This window comes from Cardiocondyla obscurior, linkage group LG01 (genome assembly GCF_019399895.1).
Source record: "Cardiocondyla obscurior isolate alpha-2009 linkage group LG01, Cobs3.1, whole genome shotgun sequence".
NCBI lineage: Eukaryota > Metazoa > Arthropoda > Insecta > Hymenoptera > Formicidae > Cardiocondyla > Cardiocondyla obscurior.
Genome location: NC_091864.1, coordinates 12,422,955 through 12,439,787, shown reverse-complemented (window position 1 = coordinate 12,439,787; position 16,833 = coordinate 12,422,955). Strand labels below are relative to the sequence as shown.

General features: G+C 40.3%; 1 protein-coding gene across 4 annotated transcripts in view; it reads right to left on the bottom strand.

Annotated features, from left to right (window-relative positions):
• The window catches only part of Nachra3 (nicotinic acetylcholine receptor alpha3 subunit), a 66,326-nt gene that overhangs the window by 17,970 nt on the left and 31,523 nt on the right, over positions 1 to 16,833 (bottom strand). For all 4 annotated transcript variants that reach the window (XM_070656992.1, XM_070656975.1, XM_070657001.1 and 1 more), the window contains one exon: positions 1,345 to 1,462. In XM_070656992.1, coding sequence (XP_070513093.1) covers positions 1,345 to 1,396 — 52 coding nt within the window. In that variant the 5' untranslated portion in view covers positions 1,397 to 1,462. The remainder of the gene's footprint in view (positions 1 to 1,344; positions 1,463 to 16,833) is intronic.

Below are 16,833 nucleotides of genomic sequence, written 5' to 3'. Positions count from 1 at the left end.
TAAGAAGAATTAAAATTAACGGAGCAATAAAAATTACCCTGACCCTTACTATCGTGGCTTGAAAGAAACCAAGCGAAAGAGCCTATTAGGAATGTGAAAAATAAAGGCAACAATCGGGCCAAAAAGTATAATATTCGAATTTTCTTTTTAAACAAGAGAAAGCCTCTTTTAGTCACTTGTTCATATTTCTTCTTTTTTTTCTCTCAAAAATATAACAAGTAATATTCTAGAAAATTTGTATCACAAGATTCGACGGTTTCACATAAACGCGAAACGACAGTTAATTCCCAACGAGATTGCACTTGAGGGTCTGGTAATCGCGCTGTTTGCTTCGTTCAGCTATGCTCGTGCATATTTTTCCCAATAAAAAAAAAAAAAAAAAAAAAGGGAAAAAGGGGGTAAAGAGAAATAGAACGACGACATTATGGCCGTCTCGCGAGTGCACTCCGCGTACATGGATACGCAAGAACAACGGAGAAATGCAATCATAAACGCAGAGAATCTGCGTGTGTACGTATCTCGCGGTAATGCACACATTTTTTGGCCGCAGGTGTGTGCGCGGCACAACGTGTAACGACGCTCGTTCGCGTAGATTATAGCGGCGTCGTGCCCGCAAACATACTCGCGGGACACGGAAAGCGCTTTACGAGCCTCGAGTACCTCTCGCGTCCACGCGCGCATTTGCAGCCGTTACTCGTGTATGCATTGCAAAAATAATACTCGCCAATATGCACTCTGCATTTTCGCGTGGGCACCTTTTCCAAGCGAAATAAAAAGAGATATCAACGGAGATTTTTCCTTTCCGAAGATATTTATTATATCATTGGGACGCGCGATGTGCATCGTAAATAAAACGTCGCGTGTCCGGTCTTTTGCAAGTATATTTAATAGTTTCGCGTTCAAAAAGCCGTGAGATAGAAGATCAAACGTTTCTATCTTTTTTTTTTTTTTTAATAATTTTACTTATTTTAATTCGTTGCGAACGCGAACCGTAAATATTATCAATATTTATTATCTTCGGTTTCAAAATTAATTTAGACAAAAATGTCAATTGATTTTTAACTGTTAGACGTTTAGAATCCGAGTTTGAAATTTATTTTATAAATTAACGGACCTTGATCTGTGGAAATATTCAACGGATTATTAAAAATAATGAATTAAAAAAAAATATATATATTTCTTGTGACAATTTGGATTTTAAGAAGGAAATAAATGACAATCGCGCTGTATATCTCGCGGAAATGGAGGATGAATTGGGAGGGAAAGATAAAACTTTTTTGCCGATCAGTGTCGGCGGTTTAGTGTGAGTTTCGGGCATGCGATTTCTAGATTGATCACACGTACCTGATATGAGCACCAACACTATCCACATGATCCCCACCAGGCTCTTCATCATGTCATTGTGTCACGTCCACCTCATTTCTTCTCGCCTTCGTGCGCCCTAGACCCTTCAGTTTTTGCACTGCAAAAGAAAGATGATCGGTCGATTGTAGAAACGCCATCAGACCTTGCGTCAATGTACTTTTGTCTCCACTTACGGTACGTGTAACTCATGTTATTCTCGGTAACAAAAATTCAACGACAAACAAAGTGAACGTATTAATTAATTTTTTTATTATAAAGTTATTAATTGTTTATGCAAATTGGTTGTATACGAGTATAATATTATATTCGTGGACAATTCGCGAACAGTTTGTCGTGTTCATATATCTGTTTGGAGAACGACAATCGGAGGGTCGATAAATTTAATTAACTTTGATAAGTAGTCAGATTGCGTTGGTTTATTGTTAATAAAATGAGTTACACTTATTTCGTACCGTCATTAAAAAAAAAAAAAATTTTTTTTACATTATTTCTATATCGTGTAATATATAAAAAATTAGTTTTGATTTCAATATTTAATTCGGGAGTACACAAATTTATTTGGCGCCACGCGTCTATTACAATTGCAAAAGCGAGTTTGTAAATTTGCTGAAAAGCCGCGATGGATTCAAATATAAGTCGCACGCAAAGAGGACGAAGGATGTCAGCCCGTGAATTATGAATAGGTAATTGCGGGCTATCGCGAAAACTTACGATCGTTTTTACGCTCACGCTTGTGGTATATTCAAATATGTCCATGTCGATGAAACACGCGATAAGTCGCAATATTTGCTTACGTCGCGATTAAAGATATGCAGTTTTCCGAAAATTACTATAGTCTTTTGTCGTAAAAATTCAGACGTCGCCGCAATCGCAAATAATTTCTGAAATTTAATTACTCTCATAAAGATATTTTTATTTCTTAAAAAAAAATAATAATAATAATAAAAAACCAAAAAAAAAGGAAAAAAATAAAAATAAAAATATGTAGATTATATAACTTACAATATACATACTATTTGTAAATGCAATTCAAATTTGACAGAATAAATAAATCGAATAATCAATCGCGTTATTAATATTGCGTTAATTTCCAATTAGTTTCTTTTTTTTTTTAATTAATAATCAAGAGTGAACGTAACTCAGAAATGTTAATGGTTATCGCTCAGGGGACGATTATCTTAATGGACCGGCAATTTAAATTCTCCCAAAACCACCTCTTCACCGCGACTATAACCCAGGCGCATAATTTCCAACGGTAAAATGTTTACTTTGCGCGAAATAGATATTTGATTCATAGTTTTTACGAGCGGGCCGGAGCTTTGTGCGCCGTTATCGGCGCTAATTTTCGCGCCGGGAAAATTTATGGCGGTCGTAAGGCTCGACATTACGCGATGTCGAATCCTTTCTGCATTTTGATACTTCCGCAGATGGTGGATCCGCGACTGTTGGCGTCAATTATTCCGCCGATCCCAAGAAAGATCCGCTCCGGATCTCTCGGATTCCGATAAATCTCGCGTCGCGAATATTCCAATCTTTACGTCGGGACCGCGAGAAGTCGTCAACCGCGTATCTCTCAAAACTTTCCTCCGGCACCGATTTACGATTCGCATCCTATCGGCGACGCAATCACTTCAGCGCTTTCTCGCGTTAAAATGCAAATCTCGCAATGCTGATTACAATATTTTTTAATACACTTTGTATTTTGTACATTGGCAAATAATTCAAAGACCAAGATTGAAATAAGTTTTTGTACAGACATTTTTGCTTTTCAAAATTAGAAATAACACTTTTGCGACTGTTGTAAAAATTCTGATTTTTAATTAGGCTTTTAGTTTCAATCGAGATTAGGAGCACACCGAAATCGGGTTAACCGATTTTTAGTAATAGTCGCGAGACAGCTATTTTTTTTTCTTTCTCTTTCCGCCGAACGCGGCCAATAATTCTGCGTCTTCGAAGAGATAGTGGATGGTGGATAAGTCAATGGTGACGCGAGCGTGTCAATAACACGAACCATATTCGGACTTTTTTTCATTTATTGATGCCTATCGGCATGCGTTTTGCCGCTCGCGTACACGTGTAGCTGTCATCCGACGGAAGTGGGTCCAGAGGAAAAAACCGATTCGGCCTTTAAATTGCAAAAAGTCGGACGGACAATATCGTTTGTACGTGGATGCAGAATCTCTCTTTCTCTTTTTCTCTCTTTTCCTTTGCTCTTCCCGTCCGCTGTATATCTATTTCAGCCTTTCTGTATTTGTCCATCTATCTATCTGCCCGGCTTCCGTTCGCAGATTCATTTTTACGCCGACACGAATACCGTTGTCCCACTCTTTCTTATTTTTCTTATTTTTATCCGTATTTCCTGTTCGCCATTTTCACGCGTTTCTCACTCGCGAACGGTTGCATGAGCTTCGCGTTGACCCGATTTTTGCGATCACCGACAGAAAATCCTCGAGAAAACAATATAACAGCAAGGATTACGAAACAATTCTCAATCATTCCAGCACCGCTTCTCGTCAATTAACCTCCGCGATAATAGCGCGACTTGATCGCCTTACGAACGGTTTCGTATATAACTGTTTTTCGTAATTTGCCTGTTTCACAAAAATCACGAGAAATATATATTTTTTAAATATATTAAAAAGAGCCTTATAAAAACGATTTTTCGTCTGAAATTAAAAGAATCAATCGCTCGTTTTCCAGAAAACGGAGCCGAAATTACCATTGAACATTATTCTGTAAGACCTTTTCATAGAATATTCAACGCGCATTTGTCAGAGGTGGAAGTTTCGGAAATCCGCGGAAATCCATATTGGGTAATCGTTCGCGAATCTCGCGCAGGAAAAGGGAGGAGGGAGCGGACCCTTTCAGGGCGCGAGATAGATGACGGGCGATCGGGCGGGCACGGGCAACCCTGTGAGTGGCAGGCACTTATTATTATCGGTTATTCGGTTCCGCGAGTGCCAATATTCTGTTATGCGCAACCCGGCGCGTCAGTCCAGCGGTCGGCTGGCTGTTTGGCCGGCTGGCAACATCTCGCCACCCGGTTCTCGTCCCTTGTCCGTTCCGCATCCATTATTCGGCCCGGCCCGGTCCGGCCCGGGAGTTGCATTTTTTTTTCCAGCGGGGTAGAACCGCTGATACGGCAATATCACCGCGAGCAATAAAATTGCATATTGCACAGACCGTTTCCGTTTTCAAACCTAACAAAACCGAAAACGTCTCGCGCACGGACCCTTCCGTCAAACTCGACCTCCCTTTTATCAAAAAGCGCCGGCGAGAAAAAGGCATTTTTATCTGTCGCAAGTTTGACACAAAAAAAAAGAAGAAAAAAAAAACTATCCGTCGAAACTAGCCGAATTACTCGCGGAAATTAATACATGCAAAATATATGTATATAAAATAATAATTATATAAAAAAATATTTAAAATATATATATATAAAATATAGAAAAGATTTAAACCAAAATTGCTTATTATTAAAAATTATATTTTGTCGCGATAATAATACATCGTTAAACTACACATTTTTTTTATAAATTAAATATTTAGAATTAAAGACATTTTTGATATTGAAGGAAAACTTCTTTCTTTGTTCAAAAAAATTTTTTTCCTTTTTTAAAAAAAAAAAAAAAAAAAACATATTTTATTATCAATCATTTATGATTGGTCTATCATTTCTCTGGTGAGGTAAAATCAACTTTGGTTGATCGAAAAATCCGCGCGTAAAAAGTGGCCCGACGAATCTGCGACGATTCGTACATGTGTACGTTCGCAAAATTTTTACAATTGATAACAAAAACTTCTGTGCCATACGCGAGACAGAATGGAAATCCAACGGGCCATTAATCGGCGCGTGATCGAACTCGATCTATGCACCGAAATTTGAAAAGCTTTCAGTAAAAACAATCCAGCAGTCGGATCTTCATCAACGGCCGTATATTGCACGGTGTATAATGGCCGGCGAGTGCGCCAACGTTTATTTCGTTTGCCTTATTTCCATTTGATGCGGGAAAAGTTCATTTATCGATCACGAGCGCATTTAATGCTGAAAACACGAGCGCGATGGAATTCCGCAAAAATTCCGGCAAAAAAAAAATAAAATAAAATGAAATAAATAAGTAAAAAGATAACGTGTAGAAAAAGATCACAAGAAATCCTTCGGTTATATTCATTTTCTAATATAATTCTCCTCATATAATTCTTTCAATTTTCTGCATGTAAAACTACAAAGAAAATCTTTTTTAATAAATTAGTAAATATTAACTCGCGAGATATTCTGCGCGTTATTTTAACAAATTTCGACACAAGACGCGAAATAACTTTACACACTTATTTTCCTATTTCGGTTACGCGCACAGAGAAAAATAAATGGTATACAAATAAGCATGCAGTTATTTTTTTAAATAAATATGCAATTTGCAGTATTCAATCGCGCGGCTCTTTTTTAAATACAATCCCTGTATACTTTTAGCGAATTTCAATTTCGATCCTGTAGACACGAGAGACGAAGCGCCGTGTTTATTCATCAAGATGAAAAACGTGATTTAGATATATTTTTTATGCATCCACATTTGCAGGATATTCGGAAACATTTTTTCACACGCACATTATAATTAATTAAGAATTATCTATTGCAAAACTTAATTGCTGATGAGTTTTAATATTGAAACCACGTAGAACAAAAAAAAAAAAAAAACAATGAAAGAAATACTAGGCGAGAGCGTGAAATATTTAAAGTGCTTATTACTTAATTATTAATACGTGAAATTTGACGGCGAACACGTATCGTAGTCGTTGCGGAATATCGCTTGGGAAACTTCGCGTTTCCTTCACTCCCGTCGGAAAGTTATTTCTGCAACGTGGCATGGAGATCGATAAACCCCGAATCCGTCCGTCGCACTGTCCGGCATTCTCGCGGAGCTTGAGAGATGGATAATTATCTCCGCTACGTACGAACGAGGAGCCCTTTAAATGGCTTTCTTTCCCCGGCGGCACACGTCGGCCGACAAAAACCCAGCTAGTAAATGAGTTTTCCCATCAGCCTTGATATAAAACGGGGAAACGAAGCAAAATTGCACGTCGCGCAATGTGCATCGAGAATTAATTATTTAAATCTCAGAAACACGCGCCGGACCGCGAATTTTTCTCGACGCTTTTCCGCGAAAGTATATACGGGATAAAAATTATTTCCCCGACGCGACCGACTTGATCCGCGAATCGAGCGTCCAATTTTTGTTTATCGCGTCCCTCTGTTTTCAGCGGAAAAATTTATCGTCGCAAATTCCTGCCTGACAAACGGCAGTTCGACCTATTTAACCGGGAATTATGTAAGCGAGTGTTTCCACAACTGCGACGCGCGGACGTTATTGGATTCATAAATCTCGTCGCTGCTGTTAAGAAAGCAGTGACTCCTCCGCAATTAACTTCCGCTGATTAGTGATCCACCCTCCGCCCGACCCCCGTGGCGATTCACCCCCATGGCGTTCATCGACGCGGCACGCAGCTTCCCCCAAGCCTAAACGTGATTAATCACGATTATTAAACCGCGCGTAAAATATCAAAAAAGAACCAATTACGATCCTGCGGGTATTTTTTTTTTTAACGTTGTATCTCGAGAAAACTCAAAAACGCCGCTATCAAATATAAAAGAATAAAATTCTGCTTTGCGACTTTTAATCTCATTTAAACAAATGAGTTTAAATAATACATACGATATCGATAGCGATAAACCATTGCACAACGATTAATTTACACCACGCGAACTGACCTTATTAGCGGAGCCTACCTGCAGAGAGCACGAACGCGCTTTGTACCCAGCATCGGTTTTCAAAAAGATCACTATTCATTACGGGAGTATTATAATAACATTATACGTAATAAGTGACGATTTTTGAGCATTAATACTCGGTGCATGCGCATTTTACAATTTCGAATCCAGCCAGCCTGACGTGCTCGATAATCCGGATATCCTCTCGCATTAATTAATCGAAATACGGGACTGCGCGCGCTTGCATCTAAAAATCGCGCTCGCGGGAGTTATCGGATAGATATATTCGCGGGAATGAGGCGGAAATAAATTTTTACAAGCCTGCCCCGGCGTGTGTCGCCGGAGCGACGTAAAACCCAGCGCTCTTCCCCGATCCTGAGGGAGAGATATCTATAAATTCAGTACGTGCACCGCGAACTTCATACTGCAATCGGTTTACAAACGGTCTAATAAAGCGTCTCTCTCTCTCTCTCCTCTCTCTATCTCTCTCTCGCTTTTTCCTCTCCCGAGGATGGACCGGTCGGAAACGGGAGAATTGATAATTAATCCGCCTGTCGCGGTTGTCCGCGGAACTGTCGCGGTCGATCGGAATTGCGATAGCGGGCCGGAACACCACGGAAATAATAATACACCTGGCCGAGGGAGCGAAGTTTCGCGTTTTTAATAAAAATATATGACGCACCATAAAGAGATTACGATCCATGGCGGGCGAGTATAAACGAGCGGTCGCTTTCGCGGAGCGGAAAAGAAAAGAAAAAAAAAGAAAAAAGAACCCCCCTTCGAGTCTGTTCGCGGCGCGCGGTCTTTATTTTTCTTGCGCGGACACACGTACGATAAACCGACGACGGCAAAGTGATCAATTGTACCTAGAATAACGTACTAGTCTTTGACGAGCAACCGGCAGGGATCGTTCGGGACCGGAAAATACTACGAGCGTTTAATTAAGCGTCGACGGTGTCTGCCGAATTCGGTGAAACTACGATCGACCGAAGCGAATTCGAAATAAAGAATAAACGCCGGTATTATCAGTGGAACAATTAGGCCGCGCCCGTCTGTCGGGAGCGAAGAAAACAACTCGCGTGACATTATCTTCTTCCAGCTTTGTCGCTTCTGCGATCGTTGGTTACAATAAACATTTTTATTTCAAATTTTATTGAATTTATTTCTCTCTCGAGAGAGAACGTGAACAATACCTGTCGATTTTTCGTAATTGCCGCGACGAATATATTAATTCTCATTCTTCGTCCGGTGCACGCTTTCGAGAGCCGCGCGTTCTTTTGTAAAAAATCGCTAACATTGATTTTCCCCCCCCCCCCTCTTTTTTTTCCGCGGCGACTCATCACCTTATTACCGATAGGGATTCATTCATCGATGGCCAATGATTTATTGCCGCCATGTCGAGATGCTATCTATCAATGTCTGCCGGTGAAAGAGCCAACCTCCGACATCTAGCCGAACCAAGACCGATCGTTCACGATTATCATAAAAGTAGAAGCCAAGCTACGTCCAGTTTCTCGCTTTTCGCCGGCGTATAATTTTCCCTGCCGTTTGTCTCCACCGGTTCTGTCCTCCGGTCTCGTTTCCCATGTCGTTCGCGATCGGTTAAACGCAGAGTCCAATTTTCGCGACGGCGCGACTCACTCCCCCTCCCCCCTCCCCGACAATCCGGCGAAGATAATGATCGCTTCACCGACGTAACTTCGGTGAATGCGGTCGATACCTCGCCACAGTAATTGAGACCGGGAATAATGAAGGAACGCGATTCACCCGCGGACATAAAAAATTCACTCGTAGATCGTCGCTCGCGGAATACGCATATTATTAATACTTGTGTCCTCGAAAAAAAAAAAAAAAAAAGAGGCGACTAACCTCAGTCAACCGATATCGAGCTCATCCGAAGCGAGGACGATCCGATTATCCCGATTACGGGCAACGTCTTTCTCTTCTGTTTTCAAAAGCAGGTCTTTTCAAAGTCTTCATATATGTAACTTATATTAAAAAAAAAAGGAGGAAGATATATCGATGGTTTAAGTCTAACGGACTTTCATTTACCAAATTATCCAATTAACTATCGTACACTGAGAAGAAAATTATGTAATTAAAAAAAAAAAATATTTAGTTATATACGTTCAAACGAGTATTAATTTAAAGTGGGCAAAAATATATTTAAATTAGTAAAATATATTGTCTATTTTAATATATGTATTTTATTAATTCAAATATATTTTTGCTTACTTTATATAAATAATCGTTTTAACGTGTTCAACAAAATATTTTTTTTAGATTAAATAATTATTCTTCTCAGTTTACAAATTATCAAAAAATAATTTAAACGAATAAAAATAAATTTGCCTGTAAGCAAACATTAATAAGCAATTAATTTTAAAAAATATTATCAAAATGAACAAGAACAATAGAAATGTTCGTTGCGATTTGGTATCTTAACCTGATAATTATTTGCGTTTTTAATGCCGTTTTCGCAGCGAAAACCGACGAGAGATGGGAAAGATGTAGGGAATAGCGAAATTTCGTGTTTGGGGCTAACGATACCGCGCATGTGTGTAATTATTAACCAGGAAAAGGGATGCTGGAGAATCTCCCAGCGTTTACCGGGTCTCGTGAGACGCCTTTAATATTGTATCGCGCTACAGAAACTTCCGCCCTCGGATGATGAAAGATACTTTCCGAAAGTTTCGATCTGAAATTTCACCTCTATTGCTAATGAACTATGTATCAAATTACTCTTTGCAGACGCTACGTACAATTACGTGATAAAGAATACGAATTCCTTACGGTAGCTCTCTGCTTTACTTTCGTGCGCGGCAATCACCGTTAAGATCGAAGAGCCCGAAATTTTTCCAGCTCGCTTTTCTATTGTCTTCTTTTTTTCTTTTTGGCGCGTTGAGTTTAGGAATTCCGGGGGTTGTGTACCGCCTGCGGGTATTAAATGCCTTTAATTAAATGCACGTTTCCGCCCGGCGTAATGTACGCGACGCGTTAGATCAACGAACTTGTCGTGGCCGCTGGTCGAAGGAAGGCGGGAATTCCTGGGTGGTCCCCGTCCGACTGGATACGTCTTACTTCTCATCGAGCAATCCCAGAAATGCCTCGCGGAATTCCGGAAATTCCAAGAAGAGTGAGAGAAATGAGGTCCTGTAATTGGAGCCTTTTCGTAAAGCGAAAAGTCAAAGACGCGCCGGCGAAACAAATTGAATAATTCTTTGAGACCTCGAGGATATACATATATAAGGATGTATGTACATTTAAGAAACTCGTACGATTCGTAAAATTCGCTCGATGGGAATAAATCTTTTAACCCAGAAATCAGCCAGCGGTATTAAAAATTAAATATAATTAAATTCAATTAAATTTAATTGAACCTAATTAGATTTAAATTAATTTATTAGAAGCAATAGGGTTCTTTTTTCTTTTTTGTTTTTAAACCATAATTTACGCTGGTTTATTAACAGTTAATATTTTTAGCCGTTGCCACCGATTAATGACAATTATATGTTTAGACAAAAAGTTTAACGCAACAGGTGGAACTTAATGCTTTGTCAGCGCACACTTTACAGTCTCGTTAATGCAATTCGCGTAATCCGTAATTGTTTCGCCGCGAGCGACTCTCGCCCGCTTTACGTTTACCTACCCTTCCTTAGTTACGGTTCCGATAATCGCCGACGCTTCTCGTCGCGGTCTCGATTAAAATCGATGGGATTTATCAATTCAAATCGCGGACGCTCTCGAGACTTCCGCCCGAGATTCGCCGAACGAGCGGCTTATTCCGGGACTCGACGGCGCGGGACCATTGTTATGCGATCGCACGATTTGACTAACAATTCCGACGTGTACGCTGCAAATACAAAACGGCTGACGACAGCTGAATCTCGTGGATGCACCCGGCGGGGGTAGGAGGATTCGCCGGGTAATCGAATATCGGTACGCTGGAAACGTGCGTCTGAAAGACATCGAGGATTCTCAGAGAGGATTCGCGAAGTACGCGACAGTTTATCTTCCGTGTACGAGGTCGTGCGGTCGGTATCAATTCGCGCGAAATCGATCCGCCACTTCGGCCCTTTCTCCGAAAAGACGACGCGTCGTCTCGAGATAGTGTTTCTTGATCCGCTCGGTGCGACCGGCTCTCGAAAATTTCTGAGACGATCGCGTTTAACGTCTCGTTCGTGAGTCCGATGATGCGTGCAAGGAGATTCGAGAATGATGCATCTCCGCTTTCGATGGGGAAAATGGGAGTGGGAGAACAAACTCTACTTCAAATATCGTTCGTCGAATGAGTTTGAGAAGTTTAAAGTAAACGTATAAGACACATGTATATAATATGCATAATATTAAAAAAAAATATACACTGGGGAAGAAAAAAAAAAGAAATTTGTTAAACAGATTAAATCTTTCAACTAAACCCAAATTTAGTTGACACAACAAAATTATCATTTAACTGAATTAATTGTTGTTCGTATAGACCACAATTTATTTCAGTTTTATTAAAAATTTTTTTGTATTAATTAATTTTAAGTTAGTAGAAAGGTTTGGTTTGTTTAACAAAATATTCTTCCTCAGTGTAATAGAAAATATAATAAATTGTAGTAAGTTCCGCCGAGTGCGATTTTAAGTCGCGTGTTGCTTTTATCTCCCTCTCTCTCCTCTCAAGATTTTATTTTTGAACGCGCGAGAGTGACGTCGTTTTCTCGACGCGTCGCGCGGAAATTCTGACGTGTTTATGTCTATGAAGAGCAACGACGATCTCGCTGTAGTTTTCTAGCCACGGGTGTTCGCGCTTAAAAATGCACATTCGCACGCACAATGAGTCGAGAAATGTATGTACGCCGGGTGCATCGGCAGACTGTATACGTTCAGCGACGTAGAAGACTTATTCAACCGCAACAACGGCGATAAAACAATCACGCGGTGAAGATAAAAGGAAAACGGAGCCGAATAGAAGCTGCGTGAAATCGGGAGACGTGCGAAATTTTTTATTCCGTAATGCAGCTTCTACCATGAGCCAAACGAGGGAATCAATCGGGATCGCGAAAAAAGCGGCAACGATCGGATAACAATAAAATTTTTACATCTTTTTTTTCTTTCTTTTTTAATAAAAGAAAGAGTAACGTTGTATTTTGATGGACCTTCTCGGACGACAATAGATAGATAAAAAGAAGAAAAATAAAAAAATTGGATCGACTTTCTAGTTGCGTTGAATTAGATTTAGAAAGCTGCGTTTATTAATTGGCATAACTACGAAATCGTAACAATTATAAATTATGGAATATATTTTTTAATCGTAAAATGTACCCGAGTGGAAATTGATTCCCACCGTTACCTAATAATTAGCTAGCCAATTCGTGATTCATCTCGTGGCTAGCAAAACTGTTCAGCACTGAGCCAGAAATGTAACACTCAAAACGTCCTAGGTACTAGATAATTATTACTAGCTAATAACGAGCTAAAAAAGCTAGACATCTCAACGTTTTTCGCCGCGTACTAGTCTACTGTGCGTTCTGACCTATTCAACGCGCGTTCGACTGCCGAGACCGCTGATCGCCAGTCATTTTTTAAATGACAACTTCATTTTTTGAAGATAGTCATTAAATAATAAATACTTTCTTATAATTTATGACTATTACCAAGCTAGTTGCTAGTTAAGAAATATATTTAATCTACGCGATCTAACCACTAGCTGCAAAACTAAATTAGCTAAATAAATTTCCACTCGGGTATACGAGTATAATTGAATTTTGCAGGTATAAATTCTATTTCTGGTAAACATGAATAGCGGCCGGGAGGTGTGTAACTTATTATTATAAAAAATTAAATTAAACATCCAAAAATATGAGAGAAATATTATTTCGTAATCCAGCAGTCGTGCGATGCAGCAAAGAAAAAAAAAAAAAAAGATAATTTACACGTAATTAACACGCGACTAATTATGCTGTATAAATTAATGGCGGGTTTTCATTAAGCGCGATTCGGGCCTCTAAAATCTTTCCATACAAGGTTCGAAATTCAAATCCTTGATATACTAAAACTAATCATATTCGCAAATTAAATTAATTTAAAAATAAATTACAACTTGGCAAGAAATTTTGTAAGAAACTCGTTAAATTTATTTTTCCCAATTACACGTTACAAAAGTAATTGGCTTCAAGTTTTACATTAACGAGTAATTGTAGTATAGCCGCAATTTTCAAGAAGCCCTCAGAACTATTCGCAAAATTTTCTATACTCTCAAGCAAAGGTACTTAAGAAGCGAGCGAGAAAAAAAAGTGTAAAAAAAAGAGAAGGAAAAAAAAAGAAAAAAAAGGGAAAGAAAAGGCAGGGTGGAAAAAGAGCTTACCGTGAGAGTTTTTCCAGTGTACTTATCAAACATTCCTTTCCTCTAAACGTTCCCGACGTATCCTCGACGATTCGGTGTAATAGAGATTGACTGCAGCGATCGCAGGGTTAATAGAATCACGGCGCGATGCGCGTAGGGTCTTGTAAGGAGGAACGGCGTTGTCAGGGATTTAGAAAACAAACGTACGTAGACACGCTCGTAATCGGGGCTGCAAAAGGACCGAGGTGAAAGAACTGGGCGGCGTATAGGGTAGCTAGGTCGCGGTGGGGAACGGAGAAAAAGGTAAGGCAGGAGAGAGGTTTTCGCAAGTAGGTCGGCACATCTTACGGCTCGATATCGCCGAACGCTCTTTTGTGTCCTCCGCTAAATTGGGTTACGGAAGTGCTGTCTGCTTGGAAAAGGGACGCGCGGGAAAGAAGAGCGGGGAGGAAAGGGGAAGCGCGCCCTTGACGCCCGTAATGGACATACCCGTGATCATTGAACGACCAGCGATATTCTCGGATTACCAATAACTAACGAGCCGACACGGAATACACGTTTCCCCTCCCCCGCTTCCCCTGTGAGACGCGCCACGAAAAGACGTGTGTCTTCCCATTTGAGAAAATCTACCACCGAGGTCGGAAATTCCGAGACGCGATTAGATCCGCTGCGCGTTGCAATTGAAGAACGTTTGCGCGAGCTTTCGCGATTTTAAAACGCCAACTTCCTCAGTGAAATTCTGGTAACTGAATATAAAAAGTTGCATATATGTAGTACGTATACAGCATATGTTTTAATTGTTTTTAAAGGGGTGCGGCAATTGAAGGTACATATCACAATAGAATCAATAAATTTGTTAAATTCACGTTAAATAATTATTCGAGTTATAAGAATTATATATAATATAAATATGCGATAATGACGAAGGAGAAGACCTTCGCGGTTCTCATGAGAAAAAAAAAAAAAATTAAGTGCACCGCAGACTTTTCTTTGAAAAACTTGAGATGCGCGATCTCGTTGTGAAGTAACAATGGTTGAGAATTCGCTGCCCTCGAAACTTCCGACCGCTACACCGAAAGATTTTCCGTCGCATTTGCAACGGTCTCGCGATTCTCGACGGTGCGTTGTGATATGCATTCATTTAACAATGGTGGAGCATAGTTAAAAAGACTGAAAGCAAAAAAAAAAAAAAAAAAAAAAAAAAGAAAGAAAGAAAGAAAGAAAGAAAAAGAAACGGAGGTTCAGTTCATTTCGCATCGCAAATCCAACGCAGCGTTCAAATTGCGCACGTAAATACAACTCTGAAATAAAACGCATAACGACTAGACCGATATGTGTTTTCTCGATCGGGAAATAAGGGCGTTCTTTTTATTTTAATAAAGCGCCGGGGGGAAAAAAACGAAAAAAAAGCGAGAATAAGCACGAAATCGCGTTAGAAAGGCACACGCGCGTTTTATCAATATGGCAAAAGGGAAGCGTTCCGCCTCGGGAGAGTCTTTGAGGTAGAAGAGACGATAAAAGGCGCCGGGCGCTTTTTAAAAAATTGTTTTGAAAGTAAGTCACGCCGTGCCGGCGCCGAATGAATTCAAATCGCCGGGGCGATACCGGGAAACGTGCAGAAGCAAGAGCGATAAGATGCCGGATGCTGACAGGTATGAAGTTTCCAAACCGTAACAGCGCTTACCGTCGAACGTCATTTGGAGTTCTAGTCTCGCGCCACGGCGGAAGTTTCGGAGGCTTTGACGCTCGACGGCCGCGCGTACCGGGGATGAAAACGAAAGGCAAAAATGGAAAACGCGCGAGGAAAGAATCTCGGCCAAGTGCTTACAATGCATTTCGGGGCACCGCCTGAGAGCCATTCGCGCGCGATCCATCATTTTTCGAAAGACGGATTCCCCGAAGCACCTCGACACCGAGCTCCCGTATTTCTTAATAAAGGTCCCTCCCGCCGAAGACGACGTGAATTGAACGAAATTTGTAATTTATTATTTTACTTATTGAGCACTCGGACGATTCATGTAATTCTAGGTACATTTATATATTTATATACGCGCCATGTTAAACAAAAGGATTAACAATCCAATGTGCGATATGTGAAATCGTCATCGATCGTTTATTCGAATATATGTATAAAAGAACAAATGGGATCCCATTATATTACTTTATTATAAATTATAAAAATTACAAGTCCAAAATCGACTAAATTACACGAAATCCATTTCTCTCTAATTAATCTTTATTAAAACATTTTTTTATATTTGTCAATTTTATATACGTGTATTAAAAAAATTTTTTTTCTTTCTTTCTTTTTTTTTATTATAATTCTTTTTTAATATTTTAACTTTCCAAGCGATAAGTATACTTCACGTTACATATATTTTTCCATCGCGGCCGGCTGTAGGGTGGCCACGCCCCAGTTATTTCGGCTTTCTCGGTCAAAGTTTGCGCCGATCGTCAACGTCCGTATCGGCGAAAACCGGCCGGTCCAATTATCACGGTAATAATAACGTGTACGCGTTACAAAGTTCCCTATCAGGATAATTCGCGCCCCGAAATTGGCCGCTCTCGGTGGCGAACCGCGGGGGGACTCGAGGGCGACTCGCTTTCGATCGATAGGTCGTTGCATTCCGTGCGGCGGCCGTTCGTTTCGCGACCGATGCAATTGCGCATACACAAGCGTCCTAATCGGCGGTTCGTGCGCGGCTCTCGGCCACGGATGATTGCACGAAATCAAGGCACGGAGCTAATTTGCTCCCGGGGCGACTTCGGTACGCGCGATAATCTGACAACTCGAAGCGGCCCGACAATCCCCTTAGCGATAATTAAATGCCGCTCTCTCGCGCCGATCGATCTGGATTACTCCCGCATTCGGCATTCGGAAAACGCATGTCGTCCGCCGGCCGGCCCGCGGAAATATCGGTGTATCGCGTGAGAAATGTGCGTTATCGTGAGGTGGAGCTTGCCGGGAAGAAAAAAAAACCGATTTCAATCTTTCGTCAAAGAAGCCAAAAATATTTTTTTCTTTTTTTTTTTCTTTTTCGACAGAACGTCGAAGCGATCTTTCGCTATTATGTTCGCGCACGACACAAAGATTAACGCGATATAATGAAATATTTTCTTATCGTGCAAAGACGTAATATAAAAATCTTCTCTTTTCGGGGTGGAATGGTATTTCGGTAGCGGCATCTCAGACGAGAGATCCTTTTCCATTAGATTTATTTCTGCGCGATCCTTCATGCAATATTAATATTTCTGAAGAACAACTCGGCGTATATATGGCCAGGTTTACTTTCCACGGTTTTATTTAAAAATGAATTGTAATGTATTGTAATCAAGTACGTTTGTTTTAATTTGACTCTCGGCGTAATTTGTA